This window comes from Oryctolagus cuniculus, chromosome 17 (genome assembly GCF_964237555.1).
Source record: "Oryctolagus cuniculus chromosome 17, mOryCun1.1, whole genome shotgun sequence".
Lineage (NCBI taxonomy): Eukaryota > Metazoa > Chordata > Mammalia > Lagomorpha > Leporidae > Oryctolagus > Oryctolagus cuniculus.
The window spans coordinates 36,463,963-36,489,846 of record NC_091448.1 but is presented as its reverse complement, the minus strand read 5'-3'; the positions used below and the strand labels follow the sequence as shown (position 1 = coordinate 36,489,846).

The 25,884-nt window shown below is 38.4% G+C and overlaps 1 protein-coding gene across 15 annotated transcripts in view; it reads left to right on the top strand.

Annotated features, from left to right (window-relative positions):
- The window catches only part of BCAS3 (BCAS3 microtubule associated cell migration factor), a 607,306-nt gene that overhangs the window by 177,164 nt on the left and 404,258 nt on the right, over nucleotides 1–25,884 (top strand). For all 15 annotated transcript variants that reach the window (XM_070061000.1, XM_070061002.1, XM_051824721.2 and 12 more), the window contains 2 exons: nucleotides 3,593–3,686; nucleotides 23,829–23,962. In XM_070061000.1, coding sequence (XP_069917101.1) covers nucleotides 3,593–3,686; nucleotides 23,829–23,962 — 228 coding nt within the window. The remainder of the gene's footprint in view (nucleotides 1–3,592; nucleotides 3,687–23,828; nucleotides 23,963–25,884) is intronic.

The window sequence follows — 25,884 nt, the reverse complement described above, 5'->3', positions numbered from 1 at the left end:
TCTCTCACTGTCCACTCTGCCTGTCAAAAAAAAAAAAAAAAAAAAGCAGACCTTATATTTTCAAATAGAGTTTAATTTTCTCAATTCTCTTATATATTTTTATGACGTAAAAAATAGGAATTCTTAGTTTGATAGTATTGAAATTGTAGGTTGTTGAGATTCAGAAGTTCATTTTTCTCTGATGAGTGTATTGGTAACACTTGAAACAGATAATTATGCTTATTGGGAGATATCCTAGAAATGTTAGAAGATTATGGGGCGGCATTATGATGAAGTTGGTAAGTCACTGCTTGGACACTCAAATCCCACATTAATGCCTGGAATAAAGTCCCACTTCTGCTTCCTATCCCAGTTTTCCTCATAATGCACCAACAGTAGGATATGGTCCAAATCTTTGGGTTCTGGATGGATTTCCTGGCTCCTTGCTTTGGCTTGGCCCAACCCCATCTATTGCAGGCATTTAGGGAGTAAACCAAAGGAAGATATCTCTGTCTCTCTGCCTTTTGAATGAGTGAATGAATGAATGAATAAATAAATGTAATCTTTTTAAGAAGTTTAAAATCTCAAATGTTGTTCAATGTGAAATTTTTTATTTTTTTGTTGAGAGGGAGCTGTATCTCCCACTTATGAAGTATTCTGAAATTTCACATTGATTAAAACATTCTATTAGAATAGAGAGGCAAAACATTTATATTAACAGATAAGTTGCTATTACATTTTAAAAGAATCATATTTTTTATGACAAGGAGATTCCTGCAGTATAATGCTTTTTGTCTTTTGGTAGCATTAATCAGTTTTTCATCAATAAGATTTTTTTCTCTGTTAAGTAGTTTATTTGGAATACAAGGCTGTTATTAGTTTTTTCTAGGTTGTATTAGGAAGACTGAAGTGGTTAACTTTGTAAATTTTTAAGATTTAGCCTTTGCCACTGGTGTTTAGCATTACTTACAACGTTTTTCTTTTTCTGTATATGAGCATCTCAGGATCAAGATCTGACATTATACTGTGTTTGGTTTTTTAAATTCTTTGAGCCTTTAATAATGATATTTTCATCTTCATATTGGTAGGTATAAAATCTGATTCATTATCTTGTGCTAAATTGATTAGTTTGATTTTATGGCAGTTGATCATCCTGTGGTGACAGCATTAAGGAAGAATGGATTTGATTGACTTTGTGTCTATTTTTATCTGGGGCATTTTCATATGTTATTTAAAAGATTTTATTTAATAAGGTAGGTTAAGTGGTGTGATTTCTGTTGTGCACATTTATATAATTGAAGTTAGTAATGTGGCAAATTTTCTACTGGAAGTAAAATGCCTCCAATTGATATAAACCTGAGCTATTTCTTGCCCTGGGAGAAGTGTTATTTATAATAATGATTCCTGAGGTGTTTGTTCATATAATGAAGGCTTATTCATTTTGCACCAATAATGTGCTTTTGTTTGACACAGTCTAGGTATCAGTGCATTCTTAGAGGGTCAGCCTGCTTCCTTTTATCTGTGCCCATCCTTCACCTTACCCGCATCCTTTTCTCCTAACAGCCTGTTCTCCATCTCAATGATTTTCTGATTTTGAAAACATTCTATAAATGGAGTCAGACAATGTGTAACATCTTAGGATTGATTTATTTTCTCCACGCATTGTGTACTTAAAGTCCATTCAGGTTGTTGCATGTAGCTCATACTTCAGCATGCTGTTGTATTCCTTTGTATGAATTCCAATTAGTTCTTCCATTCACTTGTTGAAGGATATTGACAAGAACATTTGTGTAAAGATTTCTATGTGAATAGATATTTTTCTCTGTATTGAGTGCCTAAACGTGATTCCTGAGTTGTCTTACTGTGCATTTTGCAAGTAACCATTTTCCAGTGTGGCTATAATGTTTTATAGTCCTGGGAACAAGATAATGATAGGCAGCTGATTTCTCAGCTGAAAACATGAAAGAAGTAGAAAGTAGTACAGAGTGTTTAGGGGAAAATGCAATGAAAAGTAAAAACATTCACATCCACCTCCCATTTAAAAAGAAAATTTATTTGAAAGGTGGGGGTGGGAGGAGAGAGAGAAAGAGAAAGAAAACATCTTCCGTCCAGTGGTTCACTTCCCACATGGCTGCAACAGCTATAGTTGGGCCAGGCTGAAGTCAAGAGGCTGAAGCTCCATCTGGGTCTCCCATATGGGTGACAAGGGCCCAAATACTTGGGCCATCTTTCTCTATTTCCCAGGTATATTAGTAGGGAGCTCAATTCATTCATTTCCTGTAAATTCCACTATGTCAGTGCAGTCTTCTTTGCTTTATTATCTGAAGAATAGTGGGTACAATTAGAAGGAACCAAATCCAAATTGTAATGTAAATGCCTAATGATTTCCCCTCAAAACACTTGCAGAATTGCCCTTGTGTGATTGGAGACATGAATAGGACCATTGAATGACAGAGAAGCACTCTGGTGATACTCTCCTGGCTGTTTTCTGTAAAGCTCTGACTTTCTTGAAACACGCGCACAATAAATGCATGGTATTGTTCTTTGGCCCTCCAGAGATTCTACCTGCAGAATACCTGGAGTGCCCTGAAAACTGTTGCTGTGCCCTTTGCCTTGATCAGGCTGCTTTGGTTGTGTTGGAGCTGCTGTCAGTCACTGGTGTGATTGTGCTTTGTCTTCGGGATCCTGTTGAAACACCATGCTTCATCTCAAGAGATGCTTCGTGATCTTGAACTGACTTTCACGGTTTTCATTGAAAGCTCTACTCTTGCGGGCAGGATGGCTGTGGCCTCCACTGAGCAGAAAGCTAGCTGCATTTTGGTTTTTAGTCAGAATAGTATGAGCTCCATCATTTGAGAGGTTTGTTATGTTGATTTTATTTCTGCTGTTAATCATTGATCATCTTCAATTACGGCATGAACAATATAAACTTTTTTTGGTTCACAAATTGATGTGGATAGGGAACTGATGTTAGCTTCATCTTGAACTTCATCTTGTTGTCCCTTTTTAAGATTCATTCGAGAGGAAGCAAGAGAGGGCGAGAGACAGAGAGATCAGTCTTACAAATGTGGTTCACTCCCCAAACATTTGCACCAGCCAGATGTGAGCTAGGCCTGTTCTTGCATGAACCCAGGCATATTAACAGCAAGCTGGATTGGAAGTAGATGAACTGGGACTCAAAACAGCACTCTGATATGAGATGCCAACGTCATAAACCTTGACTTAGCCTGTTGTGCCACAATACTGGCGCCATCTCATCCCCTCTTAAGGAGATCTCTCAATTTGTAAGCTACTGATTTCTCTGAGGCATTGTCTCACCATACTGAGAAACATCTGTGGTTTTTCCAGCTGAGTCTGTAACATCCTAAGAGTAGTGTTGCCTGTCTTTGAATAAAGCTCCATGTGATTTTATTTTCTGTACTTGATCTGCTTGCTAGGGCCATATTGTATCTATTCCTTATTCCAAAGTGAAATGTTCACCTTAAGTTAAAAGGAATGTCTTCTAGTATATTAGAAGCATGTCATTTTTTCACAGATATTGATGTATAAACTTCAGTTTCACATATTGGTGAGGAATTGTTAACCTCCATTTATCATTATTCCCTTTGTGAAGGTACTTGTGAGTGAGGATTCTGACAGCGACGGTATTGTGGCCCACTTCCCTGCCCATGAGAAGCCTGTGTGCTGCATGGCTTTCAATACAAGTGGTAAGATTTTTTGGTTTGTTTTGTATTTTGCTGTTCGCATTACGTGTATCCTGGGAATATTTTTTGTAAATTCAAAATATGAAAGATAGAATTTGTTTTTCATGTATCAGTATGGATCAAAAAAGTTAGTAATACTCAGTAATGATTATAAATAATCCTTATGTTATTCAATGCAGGAGCCAGGGGCTGCTTCTAGTTCTCCCATTTTGAGACAGGGACCCAAACACTTGAGCTGTCTTCTGCTGTTTTCCCAGGTCATTAGCAGGGTGCTGGATCAGAAGTGAAGCAGCCAGAACTTGAACCGGTATCCATATGGGATGCCAACATCGCAGGGAGTTAATAAAAATTAATATAAAATAGAAATATTTACAGTGAAATAGTAGCTGTACCTGTGTGTTTGTAAGCAACATCATAATGGATATCTTGATATCATTTCATTTTCAGCAAATATCTAAATAGTTAAGTTTCAAAATTATGGTAGAAGGTCACTGTTGTACAGCAGGTTAAGCTGCCTCTTTCAGCACCAGTATCCCATGTCTGAGTGCTGGTTTGAGTCTAGTCTGCCTCCAATTCAGCTTTCTGTCACTGTGCCTGGGAAGGCAGTAGAAGGTGGCCCAAATAATTGGGCCCCTGCCACCGTGTAGAAGACCAGGATAGAGTTCTTAGATCCTGGCTTTGGCCTGGCCCAGACCTTATAAATAAATATTCTGAGAGGGAGTTGTCCCCAGTCTTTCCATTATTGCTGAAACAATATATTGTGCTAAAGTATTTGAGTCCCTTATGAAAAATTGTTTCATTTATTTCAGCTGAACACATTGCAAGGTAGCTGTTTGGCTAGAGGCTCCATTCATATCACCTGGCTAAGAACTGGTGATTCAGTTAATAGGCGGCAGTCTGCATACAGAGTACGTTGTAGTGATGTGGATCAGTAAATAGTGGTTTAGAACAAAGAAGTAGACACTTATAATATGGACTAAGGACAGAGTGCTAGGAGATGACTGTTAGCCTGATATTGGGGAAAGTTTTGCAAATAGAATTCAGAACTGAGGTGAGAACTAAAAGATGATTGGCTAGTAGTATTATCCCCCTTTCCTGGTACATGAATATTAAATGAATGAGGTAAGAATATTATTGAACACAATAGATGGTGAAAGAAAATCTGTATGTTGGACTCATCAGATTATCATGCAACAGATAAGATTTTCCAAAACTTCTTATAAAGGCTTTGTAGCCGTTTAAGTATTTGAATTAAATGGAGGGTTATAACTCAGTAACCACTCACACGATTGATTTACATAATGATTTGTGGTAGCTGGTTGGCAAAAATTTTATTCAGTTACTAATCATTCATCTGAGTTATTTACTGTTCAGCTCTGATTGTTTTTGCTGTTCAGAGTAGTGTTATAACTTGATTATAATCAAGAGGGAAGAAAATTCTCAATGACTTGAAAATCCTGATTATATATTTAGTGTAGCAAGTAGTTTTATGTTTTTGAATGGCAAAGTGACAGAGAGTGAGAGGGAGGGACAGAGAGAAAAACATCTTTAATCTACTGTTTCCCCCAAATGGCCATTAACACCTAGGACTGGGCCAGGTGATGCCAAGAGCCAGGAACTCCATCTGTGGTCTCCCATGTGGTTGGAAGGAACCCAAATACTCGGTCTATCATCTGGTGCTTTTCCAGGTGCATTAGCAGGGAGCTGGGTCAGGGGTAGACCAGCCAGGTCTCGAACTGGCACTCACATGAGATGTTGGTGTTGCAGACAGCAGCTTAACGAGCCCATGCATTACTAATTATTGTCTTCACTTTTTTATTATAATGTAAGTACATTATGTGTTGTAGATACGGATGCTGCAGTTGTGATTTTTTTCCTTAAATTTTCTTGTGTGACATTAAAGAATTATTTTTGGATTTAAAATGAAAAGTAAATACATCAGGTTCTTCCCTATATGTTACCAATATGATTGAGAAATAAGATGTTATAAAATGGGTTAGTTCTCTATTCATTGACTGAATTGCTTTGGCTAGTCTGAAATTTTATTAATTGGTATACTGTACAAAGATATTTAAATTGGCCTTAATGCATTAGTAACAGTTTTTTATTTATGCTAGTCTTTCTTGAAATATAATCTATTGATTCTCCAATTTTATTGTCTTTATTTATCTCTCTATGTATTCATATATCCTAAATTTATTTGTGGCATTTAGTTTTAACTTTTTATCCTGTAAAAGTTCTCTATATTTAATTGAAGCCATTTTTTTTGAAGTGTGTAATGTGACTAATAATAATAGTGCTTGTCAGAATACTTATTTTATAAGTTTAGAAATACATTTAATAGAAACAAGGCCGGCGCCGCGACTCACTAGGCTAATCCTCCGCCTAGCGGCGCCGGCACACCGGGTTCTAGTCCCGGTTGGGGCGCCGGATTCTGTCCCGGTTGCCCTCTTCCAGGCCAGCTCTCTGCTGTGGCCAGGGAGTGCAGTGGAGGATGGCCCAGGTGCTTGGGCCCTGCACCCCATGGGAGACCAGGAAAAGCACCTGGCTCCTGGCTCCTGCCATCGGATCAGCGCGGTGCGCCGGCCGCAGCGCGCCGGCCACGGCGGCCATTGGAAGGTGAACAAACGGCAAAGGAAGACCTTTCTCTCTGTCTCTCTCTCTCTCACTGTCCACTCTGCCTGTCAAAAAAATAAAAAAAAAAATACATTTAATAGAAACAAAACATACAAAAAAGTTGTGTCTTTTTAAAAACTGATCTTTCTCGTTTTCTTTTTTTTTTTTAAAGATTTATTTATTTTACTTGAAAGAGTTACACAGAGAGAGGAGAGGCAGAGAGAGAGAGAGAGAGAGAGAGAGAGAGGTCTTCCATCCGATGGTTCAGTCCCCAGATGGCCACAACAGCTGGAGCTGTGCCGATCCGCAGCCAGGAGCCAGGAGCTTCTTCCCCGTCTCCTACGTGGGTGCAGGGGCCCAAGGACTTGGGCCATCTTACTGCTTTCCCGGGCCATAGCAGAGAGCTGGACAGGAAGTGGAGTGGCTGGGTCTGGAACCAGCGCCCATATGGGATGCCGGCACTTCAGGCCAGGGCATTAACCCACTGAGCCACAGCGATGGCCCCAAAACTGATCTTTCTCAAATCAATTTACTTTTATGTGTTACTGTACCACTCCAGCATACAGTTTAAATAAAATTTACTTTAGGCTTTTTTTTTTTTTTTAAAAAAAGAAGGATATATTTTTAAATGAGAGAATTGTAAAAATGCCCTGCAAACCACACCTGTGGTTCCTCATGGGCAGTGGTAAATATACTATGAAGGGCACATGTTGGAAAAATAATGCAGGGGCTGGTATTGGGGCACAGTGGGGCCCATATGGGCGGTGCTTAGACTCCCATGTGCTCCACTTCCCATCTGGCTCCCTGCTAATGCATTGGGGAAAATAGGAAGATAACCCAAGTCCCAGGGCCCCTGCACCCACTTTAGAGACTTGGATGGAGTTCTAGGCTCCTGGTTTCAGCCTGGCCCAGCCCCAACTGTTGCAGACATCTGGGGAGTGAACCAGCAGATGGAAGATCTCTTTCTCTCTCTTGTCTCTCCCTCTCTCTGTGACTCTGTCTTTAAAATCAATAAATATTTGTTTGTAAAAGAACAGTGCAAAATGAATTCAGAAGAAATGTACGTTCACTGACTGTGTTGCTTGCTATTCTGTTGTGTTTGAGTTCCATTCAGAGCAGGAATTATGGGGTGCCACTGGACTGAGCTGTGAAACTTCTTGTTCAGCAGCTGTATTTAGTTTGTTTTGCAGTTGCTTATTCCCATTTTTATTTATTAGCTGTACTCTGAGTCCAGAATCAAAACAAATATTTTAATGGCAACATTTAGGCTTTGTTTAGAAATGCCAGAGTAGTCTTCATGGTTAGATGTAGGCCAATTGCATCTGGATGGTGTAAATCTTTGTCTTGGCAATGTTTTTTTTTTTTTTTTTTTTTTTTTGTTAATAAACTTTAAATTTAGAGCAGTTTTAGATTCACGGCAATATTAAGTACAGAAGTCCCATATGCCCACCTAACCCACATATGCACAACTTCCTTCAATATCAACAACCCACACCACAGTAGTGTTTTTGTTAATATTAATACATGGCTGAACCTACATTAGCACAATGTTGTCACTTGCTGTCTACAGTTTCCATTAGGTTTTACTCATGGTACATTTTGTGGATTTTAAAGATATTTATTTCATTATTTGAAAGAGTTGGAGAGAGAGAGAGAGAGAGAGAGAGAGGTCTTCCATCTGCTGGTTCACTCCCCCAAATAGCTGCAGTCTGAAGCCAGGATCTTAGAACTCCATCCGTGTGGGCCATCTTCTGCTGTTTCCTCAGGTGCATCAGCAGGGAGCTGGATCACAAATGCAGCAACCAGAACTCAAACCGCCCCCTTTATGGGATTCTGTTGTTGCAGGGGGTGGCTTAACCCGCTGTGCCACAAGGCGATCCAGATTTTGTGGATTTTGACAGATATTCAGTGCCATATATCTACCATATATACCATAGTATCACGCAGAATTTTTTATAATCCTAAGTTTTTCAACAAATTTGAAACTCTTTAGCCATTATTTTTGAAAAGTTCTTTCTGTTACTTTTTTCATTTTCTCACTGTACAGTTCTTTAGTGCTCCATAGCTTGTCCTGTAGGCCTCAGAGTTCTGTTTTTTGTTTTTTCTTTCCTTAAGCTGGATAACTCCATTGAGTTGTCTTTAAGTTGGCAGATCCTCTCTTCCAGTTCAGATTTGGTGTTTGAACCCTGTAGAGAAATTTTTGTTTCAATTGTACTTTTTAACTTGAAATTTTCTATTTTGTACTTTTTTATAATAGTATTTTTTCTCATTATTCTCTTATTGTGAGTCATGTTCTCATATTTTTATTTAGCCTTTAGATATAATTATGATTTCTCTGATTCTTTGCAAGCATTTGGGAGTTGTCACCATTTCAGTGTTTATATATTCTAGATATAGATCCTGTGTCATGTAAGTGAATTGAAGCTATTTTCTTCCAATGATAAGTTTGCCTTTACACTATGTTTTTCTTTCCTGAATATTCATTTATTTATATGAAAGACAAAATTACAGAATAAGAGGAAGAAACAGAGAGAGATCTTCTGTCAGCTGGTTCACTCCTCAAATGACTGCAGTGGCCAGGGCTGGGCCAGACCAAAGCCAGAATATCAGGTACTCCATCTTAGTTTCCTACATTAGTGACAGGGACCCAAGTACTTGGGCCATCTTCAACTGCTTTCCCTGGCATAGTAGCAGGGGGCTGGGTTGGAAGCAGAGCAGCCAGTACTTAAACTGTTGATCCGATATGGGATGCCTGTGACACAGAGAGAATAAGAGACATTGATAGCTTCAGGGCACATTGTCAAGACCTCACTTAACTGTAATTAAATCATTAGAAGTCCTGTTTCTGAATGTAGTCATACCAATGATTAGGATTTCAAGATGCAGATTTAGGGTGGGTATCCATTCATTTTATTAACAGTACAAATGAAAATCATTCTTTACTCTTAGTCCTGACCTTTCAATTATAGGTTTATTTTGTTTAAGATTTTTGTATGTATTATACTTACTCTACCAACTTATTTCTATTTAAAGATAATATATTGAAAAAGAAAATTTAAATGTAATGACGCTTTCATCTTTAATGGTTTCTTTACTTCTCCACATATATTGTGTAAAACTGTTTAAACTGGGCTGGTGCCGAGGCTCACTAGGCTAATCCTCCGCCTTGCGGCGCTGGCACATCGGGTTCTAGCCCCGGTCAGGGCGCCAGATTCTGTCCTGGTTGCCCCTCTTCCAGGCCAGCTCTCTGCTGTGGCCAGGGAGTGCAGTGGAGGATGGCCCAAGTGCTTGGGCCCTGCACCCCATGGGAGACCAGGAGAAGTACCTGGCTCCTGCTATCGGATCAGCGCAGTGCGCCGGCCACAGCGCGCCAGCCGCAGCGGCCATTGGAGGGTGAACCAACGGCAAAGGAAGACCTTTCTCTCTGTCTCTCTCTCTCACTGTCCACTCTGCCTGTCAAAAAATAAAAATAAAAAAAAAAAATAACTGTTTAAACCTGGGGTGGGTGTTTAGGGTCCCTGCCTACCACATGGGAGATCTACATGGAGTTCTGGGCTCCTGGCTTCAGCCTGTTCCAGCTCTAGCTGTTGAGACATTTAGGGAGTGAACCAGCAGATAGAGGATCTCTCTCTGTTTTCTGTCTTTTTGGCTTTCAAATAAAATGAAATTTGAAAAGTGTTACAACCAGGTATGGTTTTTCTACTTCAACCTGCTTCTCCCACATTTTCCTTGCATCTTCTAGCCATCCAAGTATCTTGCTGCTCCATTTACCTGTTGCATAAATCTTCCTCTTCTGGAATCTTCCATAGCCTGGCTAAACTCTTAGTTATCACTTGATTCCCATTCTACATACCATTTAAGAACATTTCCTGACCCTATATAAAGTACCATGCTTTTCTTCTGCATTCACTTTGCTGTTTAATTGGACAAGTTACTGAGCTGTTTGAACCCCTCTGAGTGCCTCAGTTTTGTCATCAATGTAATGGTTCTCCCTTTGAATGTGTCTTTGTTATAGGTAAACTCTTGAGTGGTCCTCAGGTGTTAGCCCAGTAACTTTCACATATTGGATATTGAGTAAATGTCTGTTGGACAGTTACATCAGTTCTGTTCATTTCTTCGTGTGTGATCTCATTCAATAAAAATAAGGCACAGATAATCATCTTCTTTTTAGATTATGCTTTGAATAAGCACCATCTCTGTCTCTAAATCATGGGAATGATTCATGATGGCAACTTAAATTAAATGGAGGATCAAATCAAGCATAATTAAGACTGGAATGTGGAATAAAAGCCAAATTATATGCTGCTGAAAGTACATTGTTTCCTTTAGAAACAATAAATGGATATATTAGTAATTGCAGTGCCTTGGACATTATATAAGATAAGTATTTTATTTTATTTAATTAGAAACACAAAGACAAAATTCTCCACTCTGTAAGAAGCATGACATTGCTAAAATAGGCCTGCTGTCTTTAAGTCAGTAAATAATTGATTTGCTTTCCAGAAGCATTAACTTCTGCCAGCTGTACAGCTGTGAGCTGTGAAGTGCAACACATCTACATTTTAAATAATTGCCCCTCCTTGGCAGGGAGATTACTTTTCCATCCATTAATAAGAAGAAAATGAGTGTTGAGTCTTGAGTAAAACAGATTAAACATGTGTCCCTCTCGATGCTTGACTGCATCCTTAACAGACCTGAGATTCTTCTGGTTACTTAAACGGTGTATTTTGAAAGGTAAGGATGGTCTTGGATTAATGTGTAAAAAGTGTACATTGTTGTTTTCATTAAAAGTTGTTCCCATCATTCATAGTAAGCGGCCAGAAAAATGACTTGATTTTTGATAATTTCTGTTAGACTACAGATAGTTACCAAATAATGTGACTTGAGATTTTTCATCTGTTAGGTTCTCGTTTATCACTACCTATCACCTGTACTTAACATCATTAACTATGCAAAGGCAGCTTGAAGAATTTACTGCATTTTTTCCCTCCTTAGATGAGGATGTTTTTGTGATAGGTTTGTATTTATTCTGTCTTTCATCATCCTGTGCAGTCTGTGGTGTCTTTTACTCATGAAACAGATTACTTCTTGAAGAATGACTTTGCTTTTCTTTCTCTCTGTTCATTATGTTGCTGGCATTGCGTGAGAGCCAGAGGAATCACTGTAGGGATGACTTGCTATTATACCTATGGGGTCCAGTATCTGTGGCCCGCAGTGCTGTCAGGGCTTCACCATAATGTCTTCTATTTTTTAGAAGATTTATTTTATTTTTTGAAAGGTAGTAAATGAGAGAGAGAGAGAGAGAGACAGAGAGAGAATGAATCTTCCATATCTTCCATTTACTGAGTTAGTCCCTTTAATGGCTGCAATAGTCAGGTCTGGGCCAGATTGAAAACAGTAGCCAGGAACTTTTTCCTTGTCTCCCATGAGGGTGAAGAGGCACAAGTACTCAGGCCATCGATCTGCTGCCTTCCCAGATGCATTAGCAGAAAGCTAGATTAGAAGCAGAGTAGCTGGGCCTTGAAATCACTCTGATAATGGGATACCCATGTTGCAGGTGGCGGCTTAACTTGCTGTGCCACAACACTGGCCCATCATTTTAATTATAAATCTTTTTTTTTTTTTTAATGCTGAGGAGGGCCCATGAAGTCAATAATATATACATCCCATGAAAGTTCTAGCATAGCCTTGAGTTTTGGATTTCCCTTCCATGACACTACCAAACAGCACTCCCACTTTGTTAAACAAAGGTACTTAATTAATATTTAGTGCATGAATGAAAAATGTGAATGCATACATTCTTACTATGTAAATATGTGAAATTAAATTTATAACAACACAGATGCTAACAACAGATATAACTGAAATATAGCAATATAAACTTTAGTATTAAGTTCTGATCAAGCTGCTTGCTAATGTGCCTGGAAATGCAGTGGAAGAAGGCCCAAGTACTTGGGTCTCTGCACCCATGTGGGAGACCCCAAGAGTTCTAGACTTCTGGCTTTGGCCTAGCCTAACACTGGCCATTGTAGCCATTTAGGGAATGGACCAGCAGATGGAAGATCTCTCATGCTCTATCTGTCTCTCCTTCTCTCTGTAACTCAGCTTTGAAGTACATAAGTAAATCGTTAATAAAATTTAATAAATGTGATCTTTTTCCCCCAGAAACCTTTTATTTAAGGAATAAAAACTTCATGCATTTCATAAATACAACTTGAGGAACATAATGATTCTTCCCACTGTACCCACCCTCCCACCTTTCTTCCTCCTCCCTCTTTTATTCCTATTCTTATTTTTTACTAAGATCTATTTTCAATTAATGTTCTATATACACATATGATTAACTCTATACTAAGTATTCAACAAATAGTATAAAAAAAAAAAAACCTGTTCCTCAACAGTTGAGCCAAGAGCTGTTCAAAGTCATTGCACCTCAAAATATCAATTTCACTTCTATAGATTACCTTTTAGGTGCTCTTTTAGTTATCACAGGTCAGGGAGAACATATGGTATTTGTCCTTTTGGGGCTGGCTTATTTCACTAAGAATGATGTATTCCAGTCTCATCCATTTTGTTGCAAATGACAGGATTTCATTTTTTTTTTTTTACCACTGTGTACTATTCCATGCTGTACCTATCCCATAATTTCTTTATCCAGTCTTTGGTTGACAGAAATTTGGATTGCTTCCATATCTTAGCTATTGTGAATTGAGCTACAATAAACATGGGGGTACAGATAACGTTTTGATATGCTGATTTCATTTCCCTTGGATAAATTCTCAGGAGTGGGATGGCTGGGTCATTTGGGAGGTCTGTATTCAGATTTCTGAGGTGTCTCCATACTGTTTTCCACAGTGGCTGTACCAGTTTACATTTTCACCAAGAGTGGATTAGGGAACATTTTTCCCTACATCCTCACCAGCAGCATTTGTTCTTTGTTGATTTCTGTATGAAAGCAATTCCAAAGGGGGTATAATGAAACCTCATTGTGGTTTTGATTTGTATTTCTCTGATAGCTAGTGATCCTGAGTATTTTTTCATGTGCCTGTATTTTCTCTTTTGCAAAATGCCTGTTTCAGTCCTTTGCCCATTTCTTAACTGTGTTGATTGTTTTGTTGTTGAGTTTCTTGATCTCTTTGCATATTCTGGTTATTAGTCCTTTGTCAGTTGCATAGTTGGCAAATAATTTCTCCCATTCTGTCAGTTGCCTCTTCACTTTGCTGAGTGTTTCTTTTGCAGTGCAGAAGCATCTCAATTTGATGTAATCCCATCTGTCAATTTTGGCTTTGATTGCTTGTGCCTCTGGGGTTTTTCCAAGAAGTCTTTGCCTATGCCAATGTCTTGCTGGGTTTCCCCAATGTTCTCTAATAATTTGATGGTGTCAAGTTGTAGATTTAGGTCTTTAATCCATTGTAAGTGGATTTTTGTGTAAGGTGTAAGGTAAGGGTCTTGCTTCATACTTCTGCATGAGGAGATCCAGTTTTCATACCACTATTTGTTGAAGAGACTGTCCTTGCTCCAGGGATGGATTTTAACTTCTTTGTCAAAGATAAGTTGGTTGTAGATGTGTGGGCTGATTTCTGGCATTTCTGTTCTGTTCCATTGGTCTATCCATCTGTTTTTGTACTAGTTTTGATTTGATTTTGTACTGTTTTGATTACAACTGCCCTGTAGTATGTCTTGAAATCTGGTATTGTGATTATTCTGGCTTTCTTTTTGTTGTATAAGATTGCTTTAGCTATTTGAGATCTCCTGTGTTTCCATATGAATTTCAGCATCGTTTTTTCTAGATCTGAGAAGGATGTTCTTGGTAGATTAATTGGTATTGCATTTAATCTGTAAATTGCTTTTGATAGTATGGATATTTTGATTATATTGATTTTTCCAATCTTGAACATGAAAGATTTTTTTCTTTCTTTGTGTGTGTTTTATTTCTTCTTTAATGTTTTGTAATTCTCATTGTAGAGATATTTGACATCCTTGGTTAAATTTATTCCAAGATATTTTATTATTATTTTTTTTGTAGCTACTGTGAATGGGATTGATCCTAGAAGTTCTTTCTCTGCCATGGTATTGTTTTTATATACAAAGACTTTTTATTTTTGTGCATTGATTTTATATCCTGCCACTTTTATGTCCTGCCACCAAACTCTTTTTCGAGTTTCAGTAGTCTCTTAGTGGAGTCTTTTGAATCATCTTCATATAGAATCATGTCATCTACAAATAGGGATAGTTTGACATCCTCCTTCCCAATTTGGATCTCTTTAATTTTTTGTTTTGTCTAATGGTGCTGGCTAAAACTTTCAGGACTATATTGAATAGCAGTGGTGAGAATGGGCATCCTGTCTGGTTCCAATTCTCAGTGGGAATGCTTCCAACTTTTCCCCCATTCATAGAACAAAGGGGGCCTGTGTTGTGATGCAGCAGGTTAACGCTCTGGACTGCAGCACTCGCATCCCCTATGAGCACTAGTTTGAGTCTGGCTGCTCCATTTATGATCCAACTCCTTGCTATTGCACCTGAGAAAGCAGTGGAGATGGTGCAAGTCCTTGGGCCCCTGCACCCACATGGGAGACCTGGAGTAGGCTCCTGGCTACAGATCGACTCAGCTCCAGCTGTTGCCACCATCTGGGGAGTGAACCAGCATATGGAAGACCTCTGTCTCTCTCTTTCTGTCTGTCTGTCTCTCTTTCTTTCTCTGTAACTCTGTCAAATAAATAAATAAATCTGGCTGTGGGCTTGTCATAAATTGCCTTGCTTGTGTTGAGGAAAGTTCCTTCTACATCCAATTTGCTTAGAGTTTTCATCATGAAATGGTGTTGCATTTTATCAAATGCTTTCTCTGCATCTATTGATATAATTGTATGATTTTTGTTCTTCAATTTGTTAATGTGATGCATCACAATGATTGATTTGCGAATGTTGAACCCTCCCTGCATACCAGGGATAAATCCCACTTGGTCTGGGTGAATGATCTTTCAGATGTGCTGTTATATTCTATCAGCTCGTATTTTGTTGAAGATTTTTGTGTCAGTGTTCATCAGGGAAGTTGGTCTGTAGTTCTGTTCCTCCATTGCATCTTTTTCAGGTTTACCAATTATAGAAGGAGTTTGGGAGGATTCCATTCATTTCTGTTGTTTAGAATAGCTTGAGAAGGTTGGAGTTAGTTCTTCTGTAAATGTCTGGTAGAATTCAGCAGTGAAGCCATCCCATCCTGGGCGTTTCTTTGTGGGGAGGATCTTTATTACTGAATCAGTATCCATCTTGGTTATGGGTCTGTTTAGGTTTTCTATGTCTTTATGACTCAGTTTAGGTAGGTTATATGTGTCCAGGAATCTATACATTTCTTATAGGTTTCCTGATTTGTTGGCTTACAGCTCTTTGTAGTAATTCCTGATAATTCTTTTGATCTGTGGTGTCTGTTGTTACATTTTCTTTTTCATCTCTAATTTTTTTGATTTCAGTCTTCTCCCTCCTTTTTTTAGTTAGCTGGGCCAGTGGTGTGTCAATTTTGTTTATTTTTTCCAAAGACCAGCTCTTCGTTTTGCTGATCTTTTTTATTTTCTTTTGGTTTCAATTTTGTTGATTTCTTCTCTAAATTTATTACCTTTTTCTCCTAGTTTTGGGTTTGGTTTGCTGTTGTTTTCTAGGTCCTTGAGATACATTGATAGCTCATTTAATTGGTGGCTTTCCAGTTTCTTGGTGTAGGCACCAATTGCTATAAACTTTCCTCTTAACACTGCTTTTGCTGTACCCTGTAAGTTTTGATATGTTCTACTGTTATCTCCATTTCCATAAAGTTTTTTGTTTCTCTTGATTTCCTTGATGACCCACTGTTCATTCAGGAGCATGTTGTTCAGTCTCCATGTGTTTGAATATGTTCTAGAGATTCTTGAGTTGTTGATTTCCAGCTTCATTCCATTGTGGTCAGAGAAGATGCATGGCGTGATTTTGATTTTTTTTTTTTTTTTTGAATTTGCTGAGACTAGAGAGTTGAGGCCATTTATATTCAAGGTGACTATTGATAAGTAATAACTTGGCCCTGCCATGTTCCTATAAATATTCCTGTTTTTTACTTTGGATTTCCTTTGTACTCTTACTGGGAGTTTTTTGTTGTTGTTGTTTTTGTTTTGTTTTGTTTTTTTGCCTTCGCCTTCTTTCATAGTGATGACCATGTCTCTATGTTTCTGTATGTAGCATATCCTTAAGCATCTTTTGTAAGGCTGGATGAGTGGTGACAAATTCTTTAAATTTCTGTTTGTTATGGAAGGTCTTATTTCACCTTCATTCATAAAAGTGAGCTTTGCAGGGTATAGTATTCTGAGTTGACAGTTTTTTCTCTTAAGACTTGGAATATGTCTCGCCATTTTCTCCTAACCTGTAGGGTTTCTAATGAAAAGTCAGCTGTGAATCTAATTGAAGTTCCTCTGAAAGTAATCTGGCATTTCTGTCATGCACATTTTAGAATCTTTTCTTTATGTTTTATTGTGGAGAGTTTGATTACATTGTGTTGTTGTCAAGATCTTTTCTGGTCGTGTCTATTAGGAGTTCTGTATGCTTCTTGTACTTCAACGTCCCTTTCTTTTCCCAGTTAGGGACGTTTTTTGTAATTATTTCACACAAAAGGCCTTCTAACCCACTTTCTGTTTCCATACCTTCAGGAACTCCTAATACCCATATGTTGGGTTATTTGCTAGTATCCCAATAAATGTAGCCTTAATGTTTTTTTTAAAAAATACCAATAATGTAAAGAAATGATAATTAAATATGAGCTTATTTCATGATTTTTCTATCATTGTATTGTTTATTTCTGTAAAGTCATTAAATGAAGAAATATATAATTTTAATTTGTAAGAATATCTGCCTGCCCAGTGATCTTTTTCTTTTTTAAATATTTATTCATTTTTTTGAAAGACAGATTAACAGGGAGAGACAGCTCTTCCCTCAGTTGATTCGCTCTACAAATGACCACAATATCTGCTGGTCCAGGCAGTTGCCAAGAGCCAGGAACTTAATCTGCATCTCGTACGGGAGTGGCAAGGACTAATGTGCTTGAGCCTTCTGCTTCTTCCTAGATATATCAGCAGGAAGCTCAAATGAAAGGAACGGAGACTCCAGCTGAACTCCCTGATATGGGATGTGTGTATCCCATGCATTAGCTGAGAAAGCTGAGTAAACTTGTGAATTAAGTGAAAGCTAAGTACAATCAGTAAATTAATTTTTGCATAAATATAGACCTAGATGAATGAACCATTAAAAAATTTGAAAGAAGAGAGCAAGAGTGTGAGTGAATGTGTGAGTGAGCATCTATTTACTAGTTCATTCCCCAGATTCCTGCAACTGAATTTGGCTTGCAGGAAACTGTATCATAAGTGGAGGCAGGTTGCAAAGTCAGATAATCCCATGTGAGTTGTAGGCCTCCCAACCGAATCTCAACATTGGTGTGCACTTCTGCCCCACATCTAGCTCTTATGTTCATTTGAATTTCCACTAAAGCGACATGTAATTCAATAAAATAAGTATAGCTGTCTAAGTAAATGATCCTCAACTAGGATATCCTTTTTGTACAAAATGAACCATTAGTTTCATACAGAAAACTTAACTCTAAATTCATAATAGACTTAACTAAAAAAAACCCCAAACCTATAAATCTACAAAAAAAAAAACAAAAAAAAAAAACCAACAACACAAAGGATTATAGCTTTTTGACTCTGGGATAAAGAAAGATTTCCTAGATTGGATACGAAAACCAAAGATTATTAAAGTCATCTACATCAGAATTAAAAACATTGGAAGGATATTGTTCAGAAATGTTGGCACTCAGGAGACAATTTTTGATGGTTGGATATATGGGTGAAATGACTAAAGTTTTATAAAGATTCACATTATGACATGAAGATTTGGAGCTTATGGGAATGCAAGATTATTCAGACACTTCGGTTATTTTTTTTATTTATTTTTTTATTTTTTTTTTTGACAGGCAGAGTGGACAGTGAGAGAGAGAGACAGAGAGAAAGGTCTTCCTTTGCCGTTGGTTCACCCTCCAATGGCCTCCGCGGCCGGCGCGCTGCGGCCGGCGCACCGCGCTGATCTGATGGCAGGAGCCAGGAGCCAGGTGTTTTTCCTGGTCTCCCATGGGGTGCAGGGCCCAAGCACCTGGGCCATCCTCCACTGCACTCCCTGGCCACAGCAGAGAGCTGGCCTGGAAGAGGGGCAACCGGGACAGAATCCGGCGCCCCGACCGGGACTAGAACCCGGTGTGCCTGCGCCGCTAGGCGGAGGATTAGCCTAGTGAGCCGCGGCGCCGGCCTAGATTATTCAGACACTTTGGAAAGCTCTTTCTCAGAAAGTTAAATGTTACTTGATCGAATAGTTCTGCTAAATATTCACCCTAAAGAAAGAAAATAGAGGTTAGTACTTAAGTGTTTCTGGCTTGTATTACAGTATTAGAAAAGTAGCAAATAGGGAAATGGATGCATAAATTATGATATGTCCTTACAGTGTAACATTGATCAGATATGTGTGTTTATGTATGAACGAATGAACTACTTTTGCTTGTAGTAAAAGGCTGAGAAAATACTATGCTTCTATTTATAGTCTAAAGCAGGCCATATTAATCCATAGTAACGCAGAGCTGATCTGTTGATGCTTGGGACCATGTGGATGGGGAGTGGATGAATTGTAAGTGCACACAAGGAAACTTTTTCAGATGTTCCGTATGTTATTATGGCAGTAGTTGTGTCTGTGTATAGGTGTCAGACTCAAAGTGTGACTTAAGAGAGATTAATTTATTGCATGTAAATTATACATTAATAAATGTTAATAAAATTTTCAAAAGTATTCTGGCATCTAAAAAGTGATACACTCAACCTCTTGAAAAAGTAAAAAACGTGAGCGTATACCACTTGTGAATATTTATTTCTTAAATACATAATTGTTAAAAATAATGAATACTCTAATGCTTAGTATGAAAACCCATTGGATATGGCCAATATCCAATATCTTCCTAAGCCTAAAAATTTCCTGATTCAAAGAAAAAAAATGAATCAATATATGTGTGTTGAGACACTTCTAAAAGCAAAAAATGCACAAGGATATGTTAACATATCCTTTTTTTTATGTTAACAGATAAAGTAAGTGAGCTAGAAAACCACTTGTTGACTTTAGACTTTTCCACATGGAATAAATAAGGGCAACATCATAGCTTGTACTGTAATTTATGTAGCTTATGTATATACAAGGAAAGGATCAAATAAATCATCTCCTTTGTTTGGTACTGTTTACTTCAGTGCCTTTAACAGGATGTTATGTAGCTTGTTTGATAAAGATTTACTGTATTCTGGGCTACTGAGGTGGAAAAAATACATTGATGGGTTTGACTATCAGCATCCTGATAACAACTTAAGAAATGTGCTGCTGTAACTGATACTGTCCATATGGTGGCTTTGAGACTAGTATTTTTGGGCATTCATATTCAGTTTGTAAGTTCTATTAATTAGATGTTAATTTGCGATAATATTGTTTTATGCAATCTGAGCACATAATGGATTTTAGTCGTTGAACTCTCCTGGTTTTTGTGTTTATGAAATTGGTTATTAACTTTTATAAGTTACGTGTTTGTCTCTTTAAAAGTTTTGATCAGGAAGTCTTCCATTCAAAAGCATTAATGCCAAAGTATAAGATTGTTTCATGAGTAATACAATCTAAATTCCTTTAAAGATTTTTGTGTGACCCAGCATATCAATGTTTATATTTCTTTTTGGGAGAGAGTATGAGTAGTTGGTAATTTGTCTTCCAGTTCACATGTGTGCACATGTTAAAGAACCATACAATTAGATAGGTGTTATAAATAGCATATGGCAAAAAAGACAAACCTACTCATGTTTCCAAGATTTTATAGCCTATGCCCAGTGGAGATTTGCTACTCTTTAATTTTGCTTTTTGGGCTAACCAGCTGACGCCCAGTTGAAAAGACTTATGTTCTTATGAGGCCACAAAAGCCTTAATGTTCGTTCTGCAGCAACCTCAGATTTTGGAGAACGCTGTGTACCATCAGCAGCTTCAGTCTCCACCCTCCGACGCTAAGGCTCATCTATCAAACTTGAGACTGAGAGTGAGGGAGAGGAAGCTTCCAGATAAACATACAGCAGCGCCTAAACAGCTAATCACTCTAGGCTTCCGCTTCCAGGCCCTATAATTAGAAGTCCTTCTTTTCCTTGTATTCCCAGATGACGCAAATGCTTTTTGTGGCTTGGCACCTCATTTGGGGCGTGGGTTTAGTTTATGGCCAGGCCGGAGTCTGGTTTAGTCTTCTGATGCTGCATAAATAGTTCACAAGCCACAGTCTACTCTGTGTGAGTTTTTCCTTTTATGTATATGTGCTTTTTAACTTGTTTTGTATGTATAAGAAGAAAAAAAGCTTACTATTTCCTCAACAGAGTGTGTACAAAGAAGGAAATTGTGAATTAAGAGAAGGTACGTGATTATGTAGTCCTACACTAACCACTTATTCCTTATCCTTGGTGCTTTTTTACATTTTTCCTATGATTTTTCATGAAAAATGTAAACTCATTGGTGGATTAGAGAAGTCATACATGGACTTCAGAGCAAATAAAATAACCAAGGTTAAAATAAGACAAAAAGGGTTAATTCATGATGAACTCATAATTGTGTATGGAGTGAAAGAACTAACTTTTAGGAAGCTTGATATAAACATATCCACAGTTATACTTGGCTGTTTAACTCCTACTCAGTAATAGAAGAAATAAGTAATTACTGAGGACATTGAAGACCAAAAGAAAACACACTAACTTGAATTGATATTTTAGCACATTCCAGGTGTGCAAGTTTATATGGAGCAGTTTTCAAGGCATCATATTCTGAGTCTAAAACAAACTTTAAAAACTTAGAAGTAATTTCTTGTCAAAATGAAATGACACTAGGGATACTCTCAGAAAGGTACCCACTTATTTCAAAACTAAATAACATTCCTTTTCCTAACCTATGAATAAAAGAGGAAGTTTCTTGAAAACATTTAGAACTAAATGTAAATGAAAATGAAAATATAAAAATCTGTGGAATTCACCTAAATCCGCTTAGAGGGAAGTTTTTGCCAATGTATGCTTACCTTGGAACATCTTAAGAAATTTGAGTAAAAGGGGGCCAGTGCCGTGGCTCACTTGGTTAATCCTCTGCCTGTGGCGCCAGCATCCCATATGGGCGCCGGGTTCTAGTCCCGGTTGCTCTTCTTCCAGTCCAGCTCTCTGCTATGGCCTGGGAAGGCAGTGGAGGATGGCCCAAGTGCTTGGGCCCCTGCACCCTCATGGGAGACCAAAAGGAAGCACCTGGTTCCTGGCTTCAGATAGGTGCAGCGCCGGCTGTAGCAGCCATTTTGGGGGTGAACCAACAGAAGGAAGACCCTTTCTCTCTCTCTCTCTCTCTCACTGTCTATAACTCTACCTGTCAAATAAAAAAAAAAAAAGAAATTTGAGTAAAGGAAGAGCAAATAAAAGGGAGAATAAAGGAAATAATAAATTCAGCAGCTCAAGTCAAGAAAATTGAAAAGAGAAAGAGACTTTTCCTATCTTTCCAAAATAGGGTACTTGGGAAAGATTTGCAATGGGGAGGGGGGAACACAAATTACTAATATCCTGAAGTAAAAAGTGGACATCACTGAAAACCCTATAGAAAGAATCCACTAGGCTGAAGCTGGGAGTCAGGAACTTTGTCCATATCTCCTGTGTGAGTGGCAAGGAACCCAGTGATCTGAGGCAGCATATTGTCTTCCAGATCTGTATTAGTAGGGAGCTGGAGGCAGGTACTCTGATGTTTGACACAGGTGTCATTTTTAAAAAGATTTATTTATTTCAAAGGCAGAGTTAGAGGGGGAGAGACAAAGATCTTCTGTCCTCTGATTCATTCCCCAAATGACTGCTATGGCCAGGATTGGGCCAGGCTAAGAGCAAAGAACTTTATCTGGGTCTCCTCCATGGTAAAAGTATTGTATAAAACTATCTTAAACATATATTCTAGAAAGGGCGTGTGCGTATAGTGAAGCTCATACTTAAAGAGAATGCTTTTGGGGCTGGTGCTGTGGCATAGTAGGCTAAGCTTCCGCCTGTGGTGCTGGCATTCCACATGGCCACTGGTCCAGGATCTGGCTGCAACACTTCCAGCTCCTGTTAACATTCCTGAGAAAGCAGCGGAAGATGGAGCAAGTGCTTGGGCCTCTGCACCCATGTGGGAGACCCGGAAGAAGCTCCTGGGTTCAGATGGGCCCAGCTCTGGCCATTGTGGCCATTTGGGGAGTGAATCAGCATTTGGAAGACCTCTCTGTCTCTCCCTTTCTCTATCTAAACCTTTGCTTTTCAAATAAATAAATAAATCTTTAAAAAGAGAGAGAGAGAGAATGCTTTCATTCAAGACATGAAACAAAGCATGACTATCTCTTCTATCCAGTCCTGGTTCCCTCAGCAAATGCACCAATTCCAGGAGGAAATAGTATGTAGACTGAAGTGAGAGAAATTCAGCTGTTGAGAGACTACATGATTATCTTCCAAGAATATTCACATACTCTACACACACACACACACGAACAAAAAATCACCACCACCACAACCAAAACCTAGAATTTGTAAAATACACAGAGCCACTTTTATCTGTATGTCGTAAGGAGGAAATGTTAGCATGTCAGGCACACATTTGGTGTAGTGGTTCTGATGCTACTTGGGAAAGCTATCTCCCATGTCAGAGTGCCTGGATTCGAGTCTGCACTCTGTTTCCTATCCAGCTTCTTGCAGTGCATTCAGCAGTAGGTGATGACTCAAATAATTGGGTCCCTGCCACCATGCATGGGAGACTCAGATTGTCATTTTCACATTCTTTGTTCTTAAAAGTAGTTGTGGGTGGCCGATGCTGTGGCATAGTGGGTAAAAGCCTCCGCCTACTGTGCCTGCATCCCATATGGGCACTGGTTAAGTCCTGGCTGCTCCACTTCCAATCCAGCTCCCTGCTATGGGCTGGGAAAGCAGTAGAAGATGGCTCAAGTTCTTCGGCCTCTGCACCTACGTGGGAGACCCAGAAGAAACTCCTGGCTTTGGATTGATGTAGCTCTGGCTGTTGTGGCCCGTTGGAGAGTGAACTAATGGATAGAAGATCTCTTCTCTCTCTCTCTCTCTCTCCCTCCCTCCACCCCCACTCCCAGCCTCTGCCTCTTTGTAACTCTGCCCTTCAAATAAATAAATAAATCTTTAAAAAAAAGTAATTGTGAACCCTGGAAATTCTAGCATGTAAGACTTTCTAATGTTAAGGCAATGTCCTAATATCTGAACATTTAGTGTTTATACTTTGCTAGTTTTCTGATACAGCATTGTTTGTTATTCATAGCAAAAGTATATTTTAATTTTTTATTTGGAAGTTTTTAAATATCTTATAATTTATTCCTTTGTTAATATTGTAAGTAGCTTGTAAAAAGATTTCTTCTGTATACATAATCATTTTTTTTTAACCTTTTGTTTTTCTGTGTTGCAGGAATGCTTCTAGTCACAACAGATACCCTGGGCCATGACTTTCATGTCTTCCAAATTCTAACTCACCCGTGGTCCTCATCACAAAGTGCTGTCCACCATCTGTACACGCTTCATAGGGGAGAGACTGAAGCCAAAGTAAGTTGTTTATATTGATTCCTTTTTGTGATATGACGTCTAGTCTAGCTGGTCATTCGCCTCACACTGGACCTTGATGTTAACATTAGTGAAAAAATGTGAGAAATGCTTTTTGTGATATAGTGGGTTAGATAATATTGAGAAACAGTATTGCATTTTGACCCAATAAATAAACAGACATTAGATAAAAGCCTTACCGTTGAAATATTCAGTGAATTTTTTGAAATAGTAATTGTCTTTGTGATGATTCTTTTCACTCTAATCCAATTTTTGTCCCAGATAAAACCTCTGTCATTTATTTGTTCTTTCTAGATCTTTTTGGGCATTTTGAATCTGTATAGATAAATTCACATATACATACATACACCTGCGTATATAAGAGCATATATTCACAAATACTCAAAAACAAGTTTTTCTTTTGCATGTTTAGTTTCTTAGTGGATAGTAAAGTGTAGATTAGCTGGGGAAAGTTTAAGGTGTCTGTTGAGAACCACATATGTGTATTTTAATAGGAAAATAGGAGTTTGTGTGTCAGGGCAAGTGTTAAAGATTAAAGGAGAGGCTTTGGAAATATCATCTGAGAACAAACTGTGGATCCTCTTTCACACAAACCAAAGATAAAATGATAGTTTTCATTAAAACGTGAGAATTTTTTTAAAGACTTGTTTTACTTATTTGAAAGTCAGAGTTACAGATAGAGAGGGGAAGAGACAGAGAGGTCTTCCATCTGCTGGTTCACTCCCTGAAGGGCCGTAGCAGCTGGAGCTGGGCCACACCAAAGCCAGAAGTCAGGAGATTCTTCTGGGTCTCCCACGTGGGTGTAGGGGCCCAAGCACTTGGGCCATCTTCTGCTGCTTTCCCAGGCACATTAACAGGGAGCTGGATTGAACATGGAGCAGCTGAGACTCGAACTGGCACCCATATGGAATGGGGTGCCACATTCCACCACAATGCTGGCCCCAAAAGGTGAGATTTTTTACACTTGACATATTAAATGATGATAAAGAATATTAAAGTCTATTTTTCAATCATACAAAAGTATTGTAAGTAATTTTAGTAGTTTGCTTTAAAATATTCTAGCAGTAGAGGAAGGGTGGTTAGATGATAGAACAGATAGACTAGAAGGATAAATATTCTGTTTATGAGAGACTTGAGATACACTTCAACTCAGTACAATGTGTGAACTTTGGGCTAGAATTTGAGTAAATTCTATGAAGTATAAATGACATTTGAGACATTTATGTTTTTTCCAAGAATTTTATCTGATAATGATATAATCTCATTGAAGTGATATACTATATCTAATTTGCATTAAAATATTCAGTCAAAACAAAGGAAATAATGAGATAGGTTCAGCAACATTTTCTTTTTTTCTTTAGGTAGAGTTATGGACAGTGAGAGAGAGAGAGAGAGAGACAAAAAAAGATCTTTCATCTGCTGGTTCACTCCCCAAATGACCACAACGCCAGAGCTTAGTTGCTCTGAAACAAGGAGCCAGGAGCTTCTTCCGGGTCTTCCACTCGGGTGCAGGGCTGCAAGCACTTGGGCCATCTTCCACTGCTTTCCAAGGCCATAGCAGAGAGCTGGGTCAGAAGCAGAGCAGCCTGGACTAGAACCAGCAGCCATATGGGATGCCAGTGCCGCAGGTGCAAGATTAACCTGCACCACAGGGCTGGCCCCAACATTTTCAAAGTGTTAATAATTATCAAAGCTGGGTGTTATCAATGCAGGTGTTTCATTGTTGACTTTTCTATACTTTTTTTCTATGTTTATAAATTTTGCTAAATAGAAGTAAAAATCAAACAACACCCTTTACCAACATTGTATTGTTTTACTTACTTTAGCATCATATTGCCATTTGTTTTCCTTTTGCAAAAACTTTCCTAGTATTTTGTAACTCTATTGATTTACACAGAATCCTG